Source organism: Mercenaria mercenaria, chromosome 14, assembly GCF_021730395.1.
Source record: "Mercenaria mercenaria strain notata chromosome 14, MADL_Memer_1, whole genome shotgun sequence".
In the NCBI taxonomy this organism is placed as follows: Eukaryota; Metazoa; Mollusca; class Bivalvia; order Venerida; family Veneridae; genus Mercenaria; species Mercenaria mercenaria.
In genome coordinates, this window is record NC_069374.1 from 20,423,408 (window position 1) to 20,443,701 (window position 20,294).

The 20,294-nt window shown below is 32.6% G+C and overlaps 1 protein-coding gene across 7 annotated transcripts in view; it reads right to left on the bottom strand.

Annotated features, from left to right (window-relative positions):
• Positions 1 to 20,294, bottom strand: part of LOC123526518 (tyramine receptor Ser-2-like) — an 88,401-nt gene that overhangs the window by 19,607 nt on the left and 48,500 nt on the right. The window contains exon 1 of one of the 7 annotated variants that reach the window (XM_045305707.2): positions 12,754 to 13,603. The exons of 4 other annotated variants lie outside the window; for them this stretch is intronic. In XM_045305707.2, coding sequence (XP_045161642.2) covers positions 12,754 to 12,937 — 184 coding nt within the window. In that variant the 5' untranslated portion in view covers positions 12,938 to 13,603. Of the gene's footprint in view, positions 1 to 2,482; positions 3,407 to 9,176; positions 9,846 to 12,753; positions 13,604 to 20,294 lie in introns of those variants that run through there. 2 more of the 7 variants (XM_045305701.2, XM_045305705.2) reach the window with 2 other exon arrangements.

Sequence of the window (20,294 nt, forward strand, 5' to 3'; positions counted from 1 at the left end):
TCTTGACCATGAGCTATGTGTTTAAGTGTACTAGAATTAGGGATCAGTAATACAGTGGTATATATTGTATTTGAAAGAAAAGTGGATGACATATTTATAACGCTACCGCTGCTCACTCACATAAAAAAACGAAATGATAAACATTTCAAAATATATGATCATTTTCTGCAGGAAATGTGGGGTATTTTCCTACCCTCTGTAAAATGCATTGCATAAACTTTGATAAAGGTCGAATTTTCTGCAGTACTCCCACAGATAATTTAAAACACAATACAAATAATCTTCGGTTAAACTTTCAAAATTTATTATCTACAGTACGTAGTAAAATATAAAATGAAACTATTTTTTTTTTTTGCTTTTAAAACGATATAAATAAAAAGGAAATTTGTAATTTATTAGGATTTCAGTGTATTCATCAAGCCATAAATCACAAAATTGATCATTTATAGTGATAACACATTCTTTTGAAAGTATTGAAAGTATCTTTTTATGTACCCGTATCATCTAATTTCTGTCTCAAAAGAATTCATTTTATTACATAGTCTAATCCTCATCATTAATATTTAGCAGGTGTTTAATTCTTGCGACTCGTATACAAATATATTGATATATTGTTATTTGCATAATATTATAATTCATAAAATATGCTCCTGTGTGGTGGTTTCTTTTGTGATAAACTGAAGTGTGAACTTTGTCATCAGTGCACACGAAGAACGTTTTGTTTAAATTCATGTTCTACAAAAATTCACGTTTTTCATATACTAGAATAAAAAAAAAATGATTACACGTTGAAATCGATTGTAACTCCATGAATAACAATATTTTCCAAATTTGCCGATATTTTTCTTTGAATTTAACTTCCGTTTACTAAAGTCAATATTCATGTCTTGTCTTTTCAAATTCTTTAATTGAATCACTTTAACGCAACAAGGCCAAACACCATCTAGTAAAGTCAGCGCGTAATAGACTAAGTCACGTATGCATTGATTTATGTAGATGTTTAACGTTTGCTAGGTGATGACTGAATAACTCAGAAGAAATTTATGCCACATGCCAAAGAAACACTAGAGGTTGCCTCGCTTAGTTTACTTATCATATCATAAAGATTATAGAGTTATTTTCAGGCGTTATTAAAATACTACATTCAGCCCTATATTTAAATCATTATATCATTCAATTTGTTTAACTATTTTGCATTTCAAAATGTGCTTCTTAGTTCTTTGTGTACTAGTATGACTATTTTTATATGTTTTCTGTTAATATTCTGATTAGAAGCGAATAGAAGACTTATTGCAGCAGCTGAAGTCATAGTAATTCCCATTCACAACATAGACATTTGGTACTCATTTTTGCACTTAGTTAGAACCCTGCAATCAGACTCTTTTACTTTCATTAAATCAACTGTTTGACTACTTGACATTTTTAATATATTGCAAGACACTTTTGTATGAATTTATCACATTTTTGAATATTCTGATTCCAAGCAAATTTCAGATCCATGGTGAATTGCAACTGAAGTCGAAGACAGAAAAGTAGCGTCCCCACTTTCCCTCCAAAAAATCTTTATGACATATCCAACAACAAATTTCAGAGAATTTCGGTCGACTGAAATTAAGACACATACAGGACGTTAAGGCTACTTAAAAACAAAAAGTTCTAAGTTGGCATATCTAAGTATCTCTCTTTTATGGACCAAGCTTTTTTTAAGTCATTATATGACAACAAAGTTGTTCTGGGTGCATACTAAGTAAATACATTAGTCGGACTGATTAAATCGAGACCATAACAAAAACTATCATATAATCCCCAAAATAGTCCCCAAAGCGTGGTTATAAACAATGAAAAATGCATTTTACAAAAGGCCAATGAAAAAATGAAAAACCTAAATAAACCAATGTTTTGCAAAGATGATACAAACAGGTTTTATGATCTCACTTAATTCTGGTATCATTTACATTTTGGTATGATTTGCTGAATCTACATTTGGTGTTTGTTACAGTTTATAAGTATCATTACCATATTAACACTGATACTAAATTTCAAACTTAAATAGAATATTACATTCGGATCTTGATTATATTCGTTAAATCCCCGAAATACCCATAACGTTTTAATGCAACAGTTGGTGGTTTATGTGTTGCATTGTTAGCATGATCAATTTCATACCACTGTTGAATTATAGCTGAAAGGAAAGGGACGCTCCCCTCAAATTCTTTCATTCTTTTAAAACTTATTTGCATGATATAAACACCTGATTTATTTGTATTGTATATAAGTATCCCAAATATTAATTTTACAAACATATTTCAGGGATTACGTTGATGAGATACATTGTTAATGTTTAGCTTGCTGAGGAGGGTTTATAGCAATTTCTCTAAAAGTGTGTATTTATTTAGGCGGCTAGTGTTCTTTGGTTCTGTTTCAGTACTTGAACTAATATACAGGGACGGGTAAGATTACAAAAGAACAAATAATATATTACCTGCTGCAGAAAGACCCAGAATAAACATATTGGTAACTGTCCGCAAAGCTTGAGACCTTAAAACTACAATCCAAAGAGAAGCATTGCCAATAACACTAACGGCGATTATTATGCACAACACTAAAACCTCAACCGATTTTAATGCCGTCGAAATACTACCATCGTCGCCGTCGGTACCGTTTGAAATCATCGCAATTTATGTAACTAAAAGAACTACTCAGTCTTGTTTGAATTGTATATATGTGCTATTCTATATGTGGGATAGTGTTGAAGCTACATGAATGTTGTCTGATATCTACTTGTCAAAATTCCGTAACGATAATTAGCTGTTAACAGCGACAGATTCAGGTACAAATAATAACATATATCTGACAATAATACCGGTTATGCTAGTAATTTAAAAGGATTGTCCTGATATTCCCTGCTGGTTCTTCGTCCATCGATTGATTGAATCTATTACCCACCGACTTCTGAATCACATTTCGACTAACAAGAAAATAATAATACATAACCAAAATTGTCATCTCATACATTATTCACCTTATTCAGTGTCATTCATTTTTACACCACTGCCATTTGCATGATGCAAAATGTATACAACACAAATATTTAATGAATGGTGCACATATATGTCCACTTCAAGTTAAACATTTACTTGCAAACATAATGTTTAGGTTTATTGCGAATCACTAAATCTGATGTAAATAAGATTAACTTAGTTTTAATCCAAACAGAGCATGAAACTGGTTGCTTAAGTATATCCTATGTTACAGTGACTTTAGGCTACCGTTTGCATCATTGCCTGCAATCATTTCATCTTAATCACTTCATTCCCGCTACTGAATTATCATCGTGCTGTACATTATATAATAGTTCAGTTGTATTCAATGCCACTGATTTATATTTTATATATACCTTGGTGTTGTAACATGTTCACAAATACACTTTTAAGCTCACATTTCCGTATAGATTACACACATATGGAATTAAACACGTTAGTAGGCAGAATGACTTTTCCCGTAATATAAATACTTATATAAACTACTTCACAATCTGCACTGATATATTGTATTTACTTTCCATTCGTTTTCTGGTCCTGTTGACGTTTGTCCAATAAATACTTTACAAGTGTACGATCTAGTGCTGTGAAATAACTGAGCTACATAGATTAATGATAAGCCGATACTAATAGAAATTCAAATATGAAGTTTAACCAGAGACTGACATTAAAGACCTCTTACATTTTCATCATATAGTAACAAACTCAGGTATTTAATGAAGTTCTTTAATTTTCCCTAACGTTTTAACAATATCAATTTCGTGAAGTAGAAGTAGAGGAATTTGATAAATTATGATGTCTTTTTCTTTATAATTTGTAATCTTATCATTTATACTAATTCGTGGCCTTGCGTGTGAACAAATCTGTCAGGTGTTGCATAAGAGGAAAAAGAAAAACCAATGGGCATTTTGCACTGTGAAATAATTTCTTCCATCATGCTTTTAAATTATGTTGAAACAGATGATGCAGCAGCGCAATTAAATAATATGCTGAATGACGTGGCCGGTAAAGATGCACAAAACTTTCTCAGTCATAGCCGTAAAGGGAGGTAATAAAACAAATGGTTCAAAAGTACTTAAAACTGTGTTAAAGCAAAATTTTACCTCTATATCTAATATAACAATTACAAATAAAATAGAAATATAAAGTAATTGAAAATACTTCACATTAATATCAAAACATGTGGCAGATACATAATAAACAAAGCCATTATGACCATTTTAAATGTAGTGTTTACTGTACAAAAAAGGTTAAACATAAACTTTTGCATTTTCTTCTAAAGATACGATGCATAAACAAGCGAAATGGGTATTTTATTTTTCAGAGTACATAACAAATTTGAGCGTTATTAGTAACAAAACATCCTTATGAAAAGAATTTATCATACGGGTTTTAGTTTACGACCTCAAAACTTACTTTTATACTAAATGTTAGTTATATAAAATACTTTGAATATTTACGATGACTGGCAAAATTTGCATTTCATGACAGGACCAATTGTTGCATAAAGCACAAATTAACATACTTTCTTTGGTGAGACTTTTTGATAAATCTGGTATAATAATAATAATAATACCATTTAGCAACATACCGTGTTGAAACCTGTAGAGAATACTTTCGTTGGTCGTTGATTACAACAAACAAACGCTGATTGTATAGCTCGTAAAGAATTTTAATACAAATCACATAATTTACGCAAAAACAAATGAAAGGAAATTATTTCTTGAAAACTTCTTTTGCAAGAAAACATGTTCCATCGTTAAAGCGACAACTTAGCCTGTAACTCTGTAAGTGTTCTTGACGTAATAGTGTCAGATGCCACACTGTTATGACATCACTGCTAAAACTTGATACATATCTTTGGTCCAGTGTACGGACATAACCATGTGTTACCATGCCAATATTTGTTACGACCAATGAAAGTTACAAATATTTAGAAACGCCAAAAATTATAGACCATTTACATATTGACTTATTGTCATTACCTAACCAAATCGCAAACACACAGAGTTCTGTATGCATGGAGAAAACAGCTAAGGTTTATTAGTTTATTTCAGTCTCTTCCATTTACATGCTTACAATATAAAACTTGATATATACATACTAAAACGCAAGTAATTCATATTTGAACTACATGAGACTATATGTTTATAAAATTTCTACATATCACATATTCTTTCACATTTTACTATATCCTATCAATCTCTCATATCACATGTGTCATGTTTATTATAAAAAAAAGCATCAGGAGCATGGCAGCTAATGCAAGGGGCGTAACAAGCAATGCAGATCACCAGGAACAGAACTACAACATCCTCTCACACACCACACCGCGATTGTTGTAGCTGATAAGAGAATACTGCAGTCACTCATTGTATTTAACTCTCAAATCCAAAAACAGTTTTAAATTGTAACTATGTGCTCAAACCTGTCACGGAGAGTTGTTTTAATTACTAAGTTATAACTTAATATACATTGTCGCTAACTTTGCCTTTAACATTTTAGTTTATATTTAACCATCTTCTTATGTTTCGGAAAAGGAAGTGTTATTTAGTAAATGTTGGCAAACTCTTAATTGGATCATATGTTTGATTGTAATTAAATGTATAACACTTATTTACCTACTTTAGGATATATAATGAATTGTTATTATAGACTTTGACATATATACTGAGAAGGGTTTAAATGTTTTTGTACGTGATCGTATTTCATTGTATGTATACTTTTATCAAGCAAGGTGAGAGTTACAAACCAAAACAAAAACTTCTGTTTTTCTTACAAAACCGGAAAACGGAATTAAAACAGAGAAGATAGTACAAGCAAAATCTTTAGTAAATAAACAGAACGTCTTTTAAAGGTGATCGGAATGTTAATAGTCTCTTCTCACATAATTATTAAAGTACATAAGGTTAAACATATGGTAAATGTCATAAAAAAGTTAAAAATCCAACAATTAAGAAAAACATACTCTACCGTTCCAAAACAAGATAAAACTGATATCTCAAAAACATAGTTATTTCAAAACAATGTACCAGTCTTCTGATTTACCAGTCAGACATGATTTAATTTTAAAACTCGGTTATGTTTTTATTGTGTTAAAACTGATGATTTTGTTTCATTTAAACAATGCAACAGAGAATGTTAGGAAGTCCCTGCCTGTTTAAGATGAAAGTAAAAACGTATTTTACCGACGACAGCATGTTCTAATTTGTTCGAAAAAACAGAACGTTAATGTTAATTTATTGGCAAACTGCTTCTTAATGGTGCGTTCTTCATGATTCCCCCAAAACTCAGCAAGAATCCTGGTTCTTATTTCGTAATTTTTAACTGACAGGTTTAATTGGGAAGAGCTTGATGAGACCACAATCAAGTGATGAAGGCAATTTATTAATCAGACTCATTTTTTGTGGTGTACTTCACAGGAAGGCGGTGACATATTGATATTATGAATTTGTTTGACAACAACAATTTCATGGTCAATTAGGAAGGTCAGATTTTTTCACCCCCACATATTTGCCAAAGGGTAGGTAAGACAACTTACCTATACATGTATAATCGTCAAATTAAGGTACACAGAACAAGCAGACCATGAAGTTAATACTTCTTTCTCTCTATTTATCGAAAAAGCACCGTTTTTTAAATGCATGGTTGGGGAAAGTCTTATAAAAAATCTGAAAAATATCATCAAAGCATTGATAGAAACCTTTTTATATCTAACAAATACGAGCATTAAACTGACTATATAGACAGAACTTAGTTACATAATTTACTTACTCCCCGGGAGTCTTTTTCGTTTTGAAGGTTAAATGTGCTTGATCAACATTTCTGTACCCATAGGATGAAAAACATTAAAACGATACAAATAGCAGAGATTGACTGTATGCATTTGATTTCATCACTTTATTCCCGTACGTCTAAATTCACTTATTGTAGACATGGATCAGTTGGCTGTTAATGATTGTAATTAGATACTCTATGATAAAATTTTGATAAGCACAATCGCATTAAATTGGACTATTATAGCCATACATTTAATTTATTCATAAAATCCCATTGCAGTTCATTGTATTATGAAAATGAAAAAATGATACTTTCATTACGTAATAATGATATTTGGGAAATGCATTCATTTACTATATTTGATTTCAACGAATACTCAAGACCGCTGGCGAAATGCAACTAAGCCGAAAAAGGGAAGCTCTGTAACAGATTAAAAGTATAACACTTCAATAAATATTTGACATCAAGATTAGTCCTATTCCTGTGTCATATTTCATGCAAAGTACGATTAACTTAAATCTGATTTATATTAAGTTCATATCCCTATCATAACTTTAAGGTCAATTGTTTGTATTACATGACTGAGATGATAAATTTCGTTCAGATAGAGCAATATGTTTCTTGTTTGATATGTTTTATTGCCTTTTCTTGATATTTACATCATGCGTCGCTTGTTCCGTTTGAGTACTTAAATGTAAATATAAATTAAACTAATGTAAACAAGTGAATGAAGTATCGCCAAGCAATACGAAGTCCCCTACTGGAAGGCACCTAATTTCTCTATAATTGCAGTATAACATAATGAACTGATATCTGTCAATGATGTATAAACAATATTGTACTATATATACAATATAATAATATAACAAAGCACTTGGATTAAAATTTGCATATTTAAAAACGTACAGTTGTTTTCATTTGGAATTTTTTTGGCCGATTATACAAATGTTATCATAAAAGTTATTTATAGTAACAACAAAGTGAAATTAATCCTAAAAAAACAAAAACAAATTCTATAAAATGTAAGTCCACAAGAAAATCTTTACCAGGTAGAGATAGATAAAAAAAACACCTAAATATTGGATGTAACATGCATGTTGTACCACAGAAAAGTGGTCTCGTTTTTCCCCTACGGCCAGTAATAAAAAAGTTACAATGTAATCTATTTATAGTAACAACAAAGGGACGTAATTCTAAAAAAGTGTGCCTCATGGTGGTGAACATTTGTGCCAAGTTACATCAAAATCTCTCCATGCATGAAGAAGAAATGCTCCGGACAAAGTCATTCTTGAATTTGACCTTTGACCTCTAAGTATGACCTTGACCTTAGACCTAGCAACCTGGTTCTTGCGCAAGACAATTTGTCTCATGGTGGTGAACATTTGTGCCAAGTTACATTAAAATCCCTCTATGCATAAAGAAGAAATGCTCCAGACAAAGTCATTCTTGAATTAGACCTTTGACCTCTAAGTATGACCTAGACCTTTGAGCAAGGGTTCCGGGATTTGCGCATGACACGTTGCCTCATCATGGAGAACATCTGTGCCAAGTAAAATTGAAATCCCTTAATGAATGAGTTATGGACCGGACACGAAACAGACCCTGTTCATGCCATGTTAACATTTGACTACTAAGTGTGACCTTGACCTTTGAGCTAGGGGTCTGAAATTTGTGCATGACACATCGTCTTATTATGACGTACAATTTTGCCAATTGATATTAAAATCCCTTCATGGATGAGAGAGTTATGGACCGGACAGGAAGAAAGCCCTGTTGACCTTTGACCTCCAATTGTGACCTTGACCTTTGAGTTGGGGGTGCGGGTATTGCGCATGACATGTCGTCACATCATGGGGAACATTTGTGTCAAGTAATATTAAAATCCCTTCATGGATGAAAGAGTTATGGACCGGACACGAAACAGACCCTGTTCATGCCTTGTTAACATTTGACTACTAAGTGTGACCTTGACCTTTGAGCTAGGGATCTGAAAGTTGTGCATGACACATCATCTTATTATGAGGTACAATTGTGCCAAGTGATATTAAAATCCCTTCATGGATGGGAGAGTAATGGACCGGACAGGAAAAAAGCCCTGTTGACTTTTGACCTCCAGTTGTGACATTGACCTTTAAACTAGGGGTCCGGGTTTTGCACATGACACGTCGTCTCATCATGGGGAACATTTGTGCCAAGTAATAATAAAATCCCTTCATGGATAAAAGAGTTATGGACCGGACACGAAATTGCGGACGGACGGAATGACAGAATGACGGAGTGACGGAAAAGCGCATTCCTACAGTCCCCGAGACTGGTTTTCAACCAGTAGGGGACTAAAAAGAAACAAAATATTACCTGCTGCAGAAAGACCTAGGATAAACATGTTAGTGACTGTTCTCAAAGACTGAGACCTTAACAATACAATCCAAAGTGAAGTATTGCCGATAACACTAAACCCGATAATTATACACCACACTAAAGCCTCAACCGCCTTTGATCCTGCCAATATACTATCATCGGCGCCGTCGGCACCATAAGGAATCGACGTCATTCGTAAAACTTAACTCGTGTGATAACAGTTTAAACAGCGAGAGATGCATACACATATCGAGTGCTTGGTGCGAAACTATTGTAAGTGTATATAAATCAAGAACAAGATACAATAGTTTTCCGCCAAGCCCTCGATATGTCATTCGAGTAGACTTCCACTGATAATCCCGATTGTAATAATTCATCATCGTAAGAGATGTCCATTGATTAAATCTGCTTTTTTTCACTAATATTAGATAGCATTTTAATATTACAAAACAGTTATGTTTTCGACATTTATGAACTGTTCACTAATATAACATATTTTGCAAGTCGTATATGCAAACAACGTGCTTTTTTATAGCTAACGTGCTTCACAATTTTCCAAAAGTGACCTTAGCATCAATTTATTCGATTACCAAATGTTATGCGTGACATAAACTGCATCGTTTTAAATGTACTGCGCAATATATTATACATGTCTCCACTTCCTATTAGATATGCTTGCAAACTGATCACTTAAACTGACACAAGATTAAACACCAACAGCGTATATAAAATAATCTAATGAAAAGTGGTTACAGTGACACAATTAAATTGTTGAGTCATGCAAGTCATCCTATCGTATGCAAAATACATTCCTATCCTTTTCAAAATACAATTACCGAACTACGTTAATAACTTTTTCTGATGTTGATCCGTTTTCCTCAAGCAAGTTAAAATCGTTATTGTCGTTTGCATACATTTACTATTGTACTGTTGTTAATGTGCAAATATGTCCTATAGATACTTCCTTTTTATTTGATTTTACTTTTTAATTCTGCAGATATCAGTGTTACCATAGTACAATTTAAAGAATCACCGTATGTTTGAATTGTGTAGCTTAATGCAAATAAGAAGTTTGGTGTTTTCGCCTTTCTTAAATTTAGAGCTTGTTTTTATATAATCCTAAGGCGGTCAGTCAACTGTTCCTTCCCATTAAGTAGAACTAATGTCAAGATGTGCTTATGAGAGTTGCATGCGTTATCAAATCAATATTGCATCTTTCGTTGCAGTGTGTGTAAGAAGAAATAATGCTAGCTACCTCATGATTAGATTCATTGGCAAACTATTTTAGCAATTAGACGTACCAATCCACCTACCTACCTACCTACCTACCTATCTATCTAACCGATCGGTCAGAATTTATTAGGACGGAAATGTACGTAACAGATATTCGATTCATGTGTATTAAAAATATATATACAACTGACAACATCGACACTTTGTCACTGTATTGCGATCGATGAGACATTTAAAAGATCTCTATAAAAATGGATGTAAAAACCAAACTTCCTGAACGAATTTTGTCACGTTTACATCCAATTTCCAAGGAACAAGTTACTTCTCAGACATAATCAAAGGAAGTAAATGACTTATGTTTCCCATTGACATTCAGTTGTTATGAAATGATGGAGTCACCAGATGTATACCGTATACCGTAATATAGAAAACCTCAAATGACGTTAAACGTAAATGTTTGTAATCGTGTCAACATCACACACAAAAGTGTTTTGCAACGTAAAGAAGGTGGTGATTAAATGAATTACAATACAGGCACCAGATGCTCATGTAACAAAGGTCATGCTTAGACCGTCCTAGACTAGCATCAGTCGTTAGAGTCATTAAATGTAAAGCACTTGGCCATAAAATCAATCCTCTCTGATACCATTTTCTGAAAAAATTTACAATATCTCTTGCCTCTGTTGAGATGAGCCTAGAGAGAAAATGTTTTTCTGAGAAAATATCAGTGTCAGTATGAAGAAATTAATGTTATTACAGATCATTTGATCTCAACAGACTTTGTAAGTCTAAAACTGTTCTAAAGGATGGATGTTGCATTTTTACTTTTTGAGAGTATTTTCAGAACATGAGGCTAGACAAAAAAAATCTCAAGGATGAATATTCATTAAGAAATACTACGTTCGAAGAAAGAACGTCCACCACAAACAAAACCCCCATATCAGTGATTGTATGGATGTGTACATGATTAGCGTTACACTTAATATACATGAACAAAATAAAAGAAAGAAACGGACACACAAAGGAATAAAAGGGAGCACAGATTTGGAAAAGTCAGTTGCAAAAACACCACTTTGGAATTAAACCAGTAAAATATGTAGTAAGCCTTCCTCCTAATCCTTCCAATTTTTCAGAGTTGCATGACAGTGCGAATAAAGACGTGCTGGCAAAGTATGTACAATACAAAATGTTCTTGTTCCTATAGCATGAATAGAAGTGGGGACAAAGATGAGCTGATATTTACAATACTAAGTATGTTGCTGCAAGACACAACATGAAGCATACTGCTGCTAACATCATTTTTGAAAATATTAGAATTTTCTAGCCCCTTTGTGGCTATTTCATTAACTCCACCATGTTTCTTTCCATTTAAAGTAATACATTTTTTTATCATTAAGTTTATCACTAAAGCAAAAAGTCGTTCTATACCAAATACATTTGTTTGGATGAAAAAGAAAAAACGTACTTGACCGACAACTAACGTCAGCCGAATGTCAGTAAGTCATCTAAAATGAAAGACGAAATGTGTAATGCGTTACAGTGCTTAGTTATTACATAACTTGCAATTTCCGTGTTAGCCCTACAATAGGTGAATGTTGCAGAATTTGGTATGTGTGATTGTAGGGTCTAGTACACGTTTATTAAATGTAAATGACCTATGTAATTAGATATTATATGTTCCGTGTTTCTTTTGTGTATGGGCCGGAGGCCTTATTATGCAATAAAGAATGAATTGAATTGAAATAACAAAATAGTGAATAAATAGATAAACTGCATAAACTGCATATTAAAACTGCTGTTAATAAGTATAATGAAAATTGAAATTTACGTTAATAAAAGAATTATGACCTTTATTTCTTTCATTTAAATACCTGTATATAACTCCCTTAAGAGCTTGATGGATGGTCTTATATTCTGTAATAAGCATTTAGTAAAAACGTTTGGGTTGACCACAAGTGAAATATACAGCTGGTTGAACACAGGAAAACCTTTTCCCCACGTATATCAAAAAGTACATAATCGTCAATTAGTGCGTTGACAATTACATTACCATCACTACGATCCTTTTTCGGGTGCATCAAGTATTCAGTCTTGTTTAAAACTATATGCATTGTACGTAATTATCCACAAAATTAATTTTAAACACACATTTCAGTGTTTCCGTTACATGAGATTAAATATTTGTTGGCGGGCTAGAATATCAATTATCTTGCTGTTTAAATACTTTTATGGAAATGTCTCTGACGATATTTTCATTAAGTTATTGTATTCCGTTTGAGTAGTTTGAATTGCAAATATGACTGAACTGCCTAAGCCGGTAAAATAAAAAGAGAAATATTACCTGCTGCCGAAAGACCTAGGATGAACATATTGGTGACTGTCCTCAAGGACCGAGACCTTAACACCACAATCCAGAGTGAAGTATTGCCAATAACACTAAACCCGATTATTATACACAACACTAAAGCCTCAATTGCCTTTGATCCATTAGATGAACTACTATCGGCACCGTCTGAAATCGTCATTTGTCCTGTAACTTGAGGAATGTTGTGTGATACCCACACGTCGATAATTCGAAATGATAATAAGCTGTTAAGAGTGAAGGATTTATAAACAGATAAATACGGGTATGCAGCAACCCTATGTTAGTTATGTAAAAGGTTTGAACTGATAATCCTTGCTTGCTTCATTGGTCATCAGTTGTAATGTCCATTGATTAAACATACTTTTACTCACGATACTACAGAACCAGAGCGGTTATTGACATCATATATTGTATTAAACAACAACGTGCTTTGATCAACATCTTAACGTAAATTAACTGGAAATATAACATCGTGCTGTATTAAAAAAGTAACAATATTAATCAACATTCATATTAGATATGTTTAGTTTAGCTTTTATCCAAACAGCGCATGAAACTGACTACACCGACACAATCTGACACTGTATATAAATCGTTCAGTCGTTAAATTCATTCCATTTTACGCAAGTCTACCGGAACGATTTTTTTCTCGTTTACATCAAATTTCATCTTTAATGTTGTATTGTCGTATATATTTACCATTAACGTCTCCTATGTCAGTTTGAAATGCAATACTGTAATTCCCAATGCGTTTATTTGAAATTTCCTTATTTTGTTCACCATTTTCGCTCAAGTCTAATATAAACTAGATCAGTTTAATTATGCGTTTAGTGCGTAGCATAGCATCCTTTCACTTTACTTTTACAACTTACTTAGAAATATGTTTTAATATATTCCTCCTTGAAGGAACATTCGATAGTTACACCCTGATGCACAGATTTTTTTTTATAAACTTCATAAATGAGAAATCTATGTATCAAACATCAACAACTAAAATGACGGATTACAATGATCAAACTTGAGATACCAACATTCATTTGAAAAACAGATAAAATGACGTCTCATGAAAAGTACAACATACAGTAAAGACTTCTGTTTACTTAACTGTGTGTCGTACAGGAAGACAAACATTTTAACAAATTTTTGACGCAGACATACATCGTCGCTATAAAAGAATGTTGTTTTGTTATCAGATAAACACTCCGATATTACGTGAAAAATCGACTTGAATTAAAGACGTTGCAAAATAGAGAAAGATCTAACAGATATTTTTGTTTTGTTGGTTGCGTAACACCAGTTGAAAATTATCTAAAAAAAAATTCCGCTGCTAAGTTTAGCATTATAGGTTCTATGTTTTTCACAAAAAATCATATTTCTAAAATATTCATATTGCTACACATTGCAGAAGTCATTGCAACTAACTGTTATTTACCCCGCTATCTTTAAACGAAAAAGAATTGAGATAGGCATACCTTACATGTAGTAGTGCTCTTGTTTTGGACTGAAAATTAAAGACACTGTCAATTATTTTATATATACAATGTACTTTTTTTACTCTGTTTCTCTGCCATTTTTCTTTATAAATAATAAATAGTAAAAATGTAGAATCAGTTAAATGTAGAAGCATTAGGTAAAATCTTTGACGATTCGTTGAGTACGGTGTTATTAAGTACATCAATTAAAACTGTTTGTTTTTTTTGTATATTTATTCGCTGATCTTACGGTATCCTGTAGATACCTTACGTGACTTACAAGGTCATGTCAGGGTTACTTCATTTCTTCCCCAACAGCTAATTATGTCTGTTGTCATGTCGTCATCCTATTGTGACGAATTGTAAAAAAAAAATCTCGTGTCTTGTCGGATTAAGTTTTATCAAATAAGACTCTGTCAATTAAGAACCTATTAAGTACTACTTTTTGAAATGATATTGGACAAAACATTTGTAAAAATAATTTTAACGAAGAAGTTTATAATTATTTTGAGGTTGCCTTTCCTAAATACAGAATTTGATCCACACTTATGAGTAATTTATGTATCCTTTTTCAAATTTATGTGACTTTTTAGGTAAGTACGAATATAAAACTCAAACTTAATGTTTACCTTTTTACCATGTGCGATAACATTTTAGGTAGTTTTATTATTTGCGAGGACACTCACGTACTAAACATTATAATTTTATAATTTACATATTACAATACGCAAATAAGATATATTAAGATATAAGTATTATCTAGTCTTAGAGACAGTTCAGAAAAACATTATCAAATATCGTTATCGCTGTTAAAGACTGCTATAAGTCATACCATGCCCCAACGATAACGTGATGTGTACAAACATAGGGAATTCAATTCATATTTATAATTGTTTTTTTTTTTGTAACATGTCAAAATCTAAGTATTTCTTGTTTTAGTATCAATTACAAATTAGCTCAGAGGTAAAGCATACTGTTTATATTCAAGAGAACTTTTCTAGTATGGGTTCGGAATTCAGCGACGGCAGTTCATTTTTGTTTTATTTTTGCACCGAAAAATAGGTAGGTCACTAGGCTTTGTTAGGTCTAAAAGTTACAATAACGGGTCTGTTAAAAGTCATACCATGCCCCAACGATAACGTGATGTGTACAAACATAGGGACTTCAATTCATATTTATAATTGTTGTTTTTTTGTTGTTGTTTTTTTTGTAACATGTCAAAATCTAAGTATTTCTTGTTTTAGTATCATTTACAAATTAGATCAGAGGTAAAGCATACTGTTTATGTTCAAGAGATATTTTCTAGTATAGGTTCGGAAGTCAGCGATGGCAGTTCATTTTTGTTTTATTTTTGCACCGAAAAATAGGTAGGTCACTAGGTTTTGTTAGGTCTAAAAGTTACAATAACGGGTCTGTTGTAGGGAATCGATCCCTCTTCGGTAACATGCGATATACCGAATGAGATATATACTATCGAATTAAAAACTGTGTACTTCTGGCACGTGCACAGAGCGTCTGACTTCGGATTTTTTGGAAGAATACGCTTTTTACTTGTGCCTAATAAGCGTCTACATAACTTGTCCGAACCGCAACGTCTTGCACATCTGTACAAATATGGACATATGGTATATATACACGTAGTGTGCACTTGTAAATAAAAGCACCTGGTGAGCACAGTTCATATAAATAAATATACCTCTCCTGAGGATGCGCCTATCCAAGAGAAATTACCTGTAATACAATACAATATGAGCAATGTTGTTTTTATTCCAAAACCTACCTTTAAATTGATAGGGAATTGATCCTACGCGTAGAGACGAAAATCGGGATCGATCCCTCTACGGTAACATGCCATATACCGAATCGAATTACTAGAGACAGTTCTTTTCAAATGTTATGGGATGAGTTGAAGTCGGATCGATTCCCGACTGAGGCAGTGCCTTATTTCATATTATACTTAGTGAATTATGTAAGAAAATAATAATTCCGATTTCAAAGATAAAATGGTACGTTTATGTATTTACGTGGAGTACAACTATTCCAACAGTGCTGTCGTTCGATAGTTATAAACGGGGTTTGGTGATTTCTTTGCCGTTAGAAAATTACTTTCATATTTTGAATGGTGTAGATATCTTGTTCTGTTTGCCGAGCGTTAACTTCATCTTTACGTGTGTTAGTGCAATTCAAGAGCTCAGGGTCGGAAAAGCGCCTTTTGCAGCCTTTGACGGCGTTTTTGTCATTAGGAGGTAATGCCCACGAGAGATTATTATCTCAGTTTCAGACAAAAATTCTCTTTACCTCCAACTGATTGACAGGGTCTTCTACATGTAATTCCTGATCATGAGCTATATGTTTAAGTGTACTAGAATTAGGGAGTGGTTTTCCAGTGGTAATTATTGTATTTTTGAAAGAAAAGTGGATGACATATTTTTAACGCTACCGCTGCTCAAATAAACAAGAAATATCTTTAAAAATGATGGTCGGCGAATTGTAATAAGGAAAGAAGTTTATGAATTTTTCATCTAACATTCATCTTTCATCTAACATTTTTCATATTGCAAAACTAAACACCGCACTTTAACAATTTAAATCGTTCTCTTTTAATTTTTCGCAAAGGTTTCGTAGGGTTGCAATTTTGTTTCGTTTATCCTTAGACTCCTTACAGCAGTAGTTTGATGAAGATTCATGAAGGGGTTCATGAGAAGAGGTCATTAAACGTGTTTATATTTTAGCTAAATTGGTCCCTATCCCCATTTGTAACAAAATAGCAGGAGACCTTACGATATTGTTACACATCGAGTTTGATAAAAATCCATTACATTTTAGTGGTTAATGCGAAGAAAGGCATATCTACTTTTAGCTATAGTGGTCCCTAATAGGGCCCAAGTTCCTATATAAATAAATTTGGAAGAGGACCTTATAATGATGCTCCAGATGCTTTAGACGCTGTATAAAGGCATTAATTCTAGTTTTACCTCTAGCAGCCCCTAAAAGGGGTCAAATGTCTCAGCTGAACAAAGTTGGCTGCGGGCCTAATAAAGATGCTACAAATCAAGTTTGATTAGAATACATGAGAAAAAATCAATTAAAGGATTTATTTATTTATTATTTTTATTTATTTCTAAAATAGGCCAACTGATCCCGCTTTAACAAATAGCATATTCGCTATTCCTGAATCTTTGGACAATGACGTCACACCTATAAAAAAGTGAAGGTCAAGCAAAACATAAAATTGTAATTATTTCAATATTTCTGTTTCATAAGCAAAGTTTGACCGTAGTCATATCACATAGATAAACTGTATGCAGCGTACCTTCATTTCAGTGTAATGAGATTCAGTCATTATATAGCATATATATAATAAAACAAATTTCAGCTGAGTTCAATATTTGCATACCATACTAAAGAAAAATATTCATATATAATAAATCAGTTACATAATTTATAACAAATATATCAAAGCAAACAAGTACTCATTTCAAGATGCAATCCGAATAAGTCACAAAAGTAAGAAACCTTTTCATATACAGACGACAATTGTAACAAGGAAAATCTTTTAAAAAGCACTTCTCTACATAAAAGACTCTTATCACACCCTTATTCATGTGATACCCAGACCGTATTCAGCTCTTTCTTTAATTTGATATATGTTGGTATTTGAACAGGTTTTTATCATATTTATTAAACTTACTTATCATTTTGAGATATATCAATATTCTTGCTAAATATACTGAGCCAAAGTTAGCTTTAAAACTGTGAACAGCGTCGTTTAGGATAAACGCTTTGTCTACATTTCACTCAGCGTAGCACAATCAACAGAGTGAAAGAAATTGACACTCTCGTCCAGTCAGGCAGAGTGTTGCATAAATCTTCCATTTTGATAAATTATCTATAATGCGTTATCAAGTAGTTTGATTTGCAAGCTGAAGTCACGTGGCATAGGTAACGAAAACGAATTTAGACGGCGTCGCCGAAAAAACGCAATGATGAGCATTTCAAAATATATAATCATTTTCTGCAGGAATTGTGATGAACTTTCTTACCCTCTGTAAAATGCATTGCATAAAGGTCGAGTTTTCTGCAGCACTCCCACAGATAATTTAAAACACAATACAAACAAACATAGGGTAAACCTCTACAGTACAGTACGTAGTAAAATATATAATGAGACTCAATTTTTGCTTTAGAAACGATACATATAAAAAGGAAATTTGTATTTTATTTGAATATTCAGTGTATTCATCAGGCCATAAATCACAAAATTGATCGTTTATAGTGATTACATTTTCTTTTGAAAGTATCTTTTTAAGTACCCGTCTCATCTGACGTCAAAAGAATCCGTTATATATGTACTATAGTATATTAGATCAAAATCTTTTTACATAGTCTAATCCTCATCCTCATCCATAATATATGGCAAGTGTTTAATTCTTGCGACTTGTATGCAAATATATTGTTGTTTGCATAATATTATTCATACAATATGTTCAAGTGTGGTGGTTTCTTTTGTGATACTTGAAGTGTGAACTTTGTGCACAGGAAGTTCGTTTTGTTTTAATTCATGATATGTAAAATTCAAATTTTTCATATACTAGAACAAAAAAAAATGATTACTCGTTGAAATCGATTATAACTCCATGAACAACAATATTTTCCAAATTTCCCCGATATTTTTCTTTGAATTTAACTTCCGTTTACTCAAGTTAATCTTCATGTCTTGTCTTTTCAAATTTTTTAATGAAATCACTTTAACGCGACAAGGTCAAAGCATCCAGTAAAGTCAGCGCGTAATAGACTAAGTCACGTATACATAGATCTATGTAAATGTTTAAGGTAGTGAGGATACGTTGTTAGGTGAAGACTGAAAAACTCAAACGAAATTTAAGTCACATGCCAAAGACACCCTAGAGGTGCGATATTTTTGTTTTCTCGCTTATTTAACTTATAAGTGTCATAAAAAATACTGTAATTTTCAGGCGTCATTAAAATGCTACATTCAGCCCTTTATTTAAATCATTAAATCGCTGTATAACTATTTTACATTTCAAAATGTGCTGCTTAGTTCTTTGTATAGTGGTATGACTGACTTTTTTAATAAAATTTCTGTTTTAAAGCGAATGACTTATTGCAGCAGCTGAAGTCAGAGAAGGGAAGCCCCCACCCCTCCAATTCACAACATAAACATTTGGTACTCATGTTTGCACTTAGTTAGAACCCTGCAATCAGACTCTTTTACTTTCATTAAATCAACTGTTTGACTAATATACATTTCTAATACATTGCAAGACGCATTTGTATGCATTCATCACATTTTTGAATATTTTGATTCCAAGCAAATTTCAGATCCATGGTGAATTACAACTGAAGTCGAAGACCGAAAAGCCCCGCGTCCCCACCTTTCGTCCAAAAAATGTTTATGACATATCCAAAAACAAACTTTCAGAGAATTTCAGTCGGCTGCAACTAAGACACATACAGAACGTCCATGCTACTATCATATCAAAAAGTTCTAAGCTGGCATATCTAATTATCTCTCTTTTATGGACCAAGCTTTTTAAGTTAATATGTAACAACAAAGTTGTTCTGTCTGCATACTACGTTTTTCCATAACAGATACATATGTCGGACAGATAAATCGAAACAATACCAAAGACTATCATATAATCCCCAAATAGTCGACAAAGCATTGTTAAAAACAATGAAAAATGCATTTTGCAAAAGGCCTATGAATGAAATGAAATGAAAAAAATGAAAAACATAAATAAACCGATGTTAAACTGCAAAGATGATACAGATTTCATAATATCACTTAATTCCGGTATCATTTACAATTTTTGGTATAAATCGCTGAATCTACACTTGGTGTTTGTTATAGATTATAAGTATCATAAACATTTGATACTAAATTTCACATTTAAATGGAATATTGTATTCGGATCTTTATTATATTCGTTAAATCCCTTGAAATACCCATAACGTTTTAATGCAACAGTTGGTGGTTTATGTGTTGCATTGTAAGCATGGTCAATTTCATACCACTGTTGC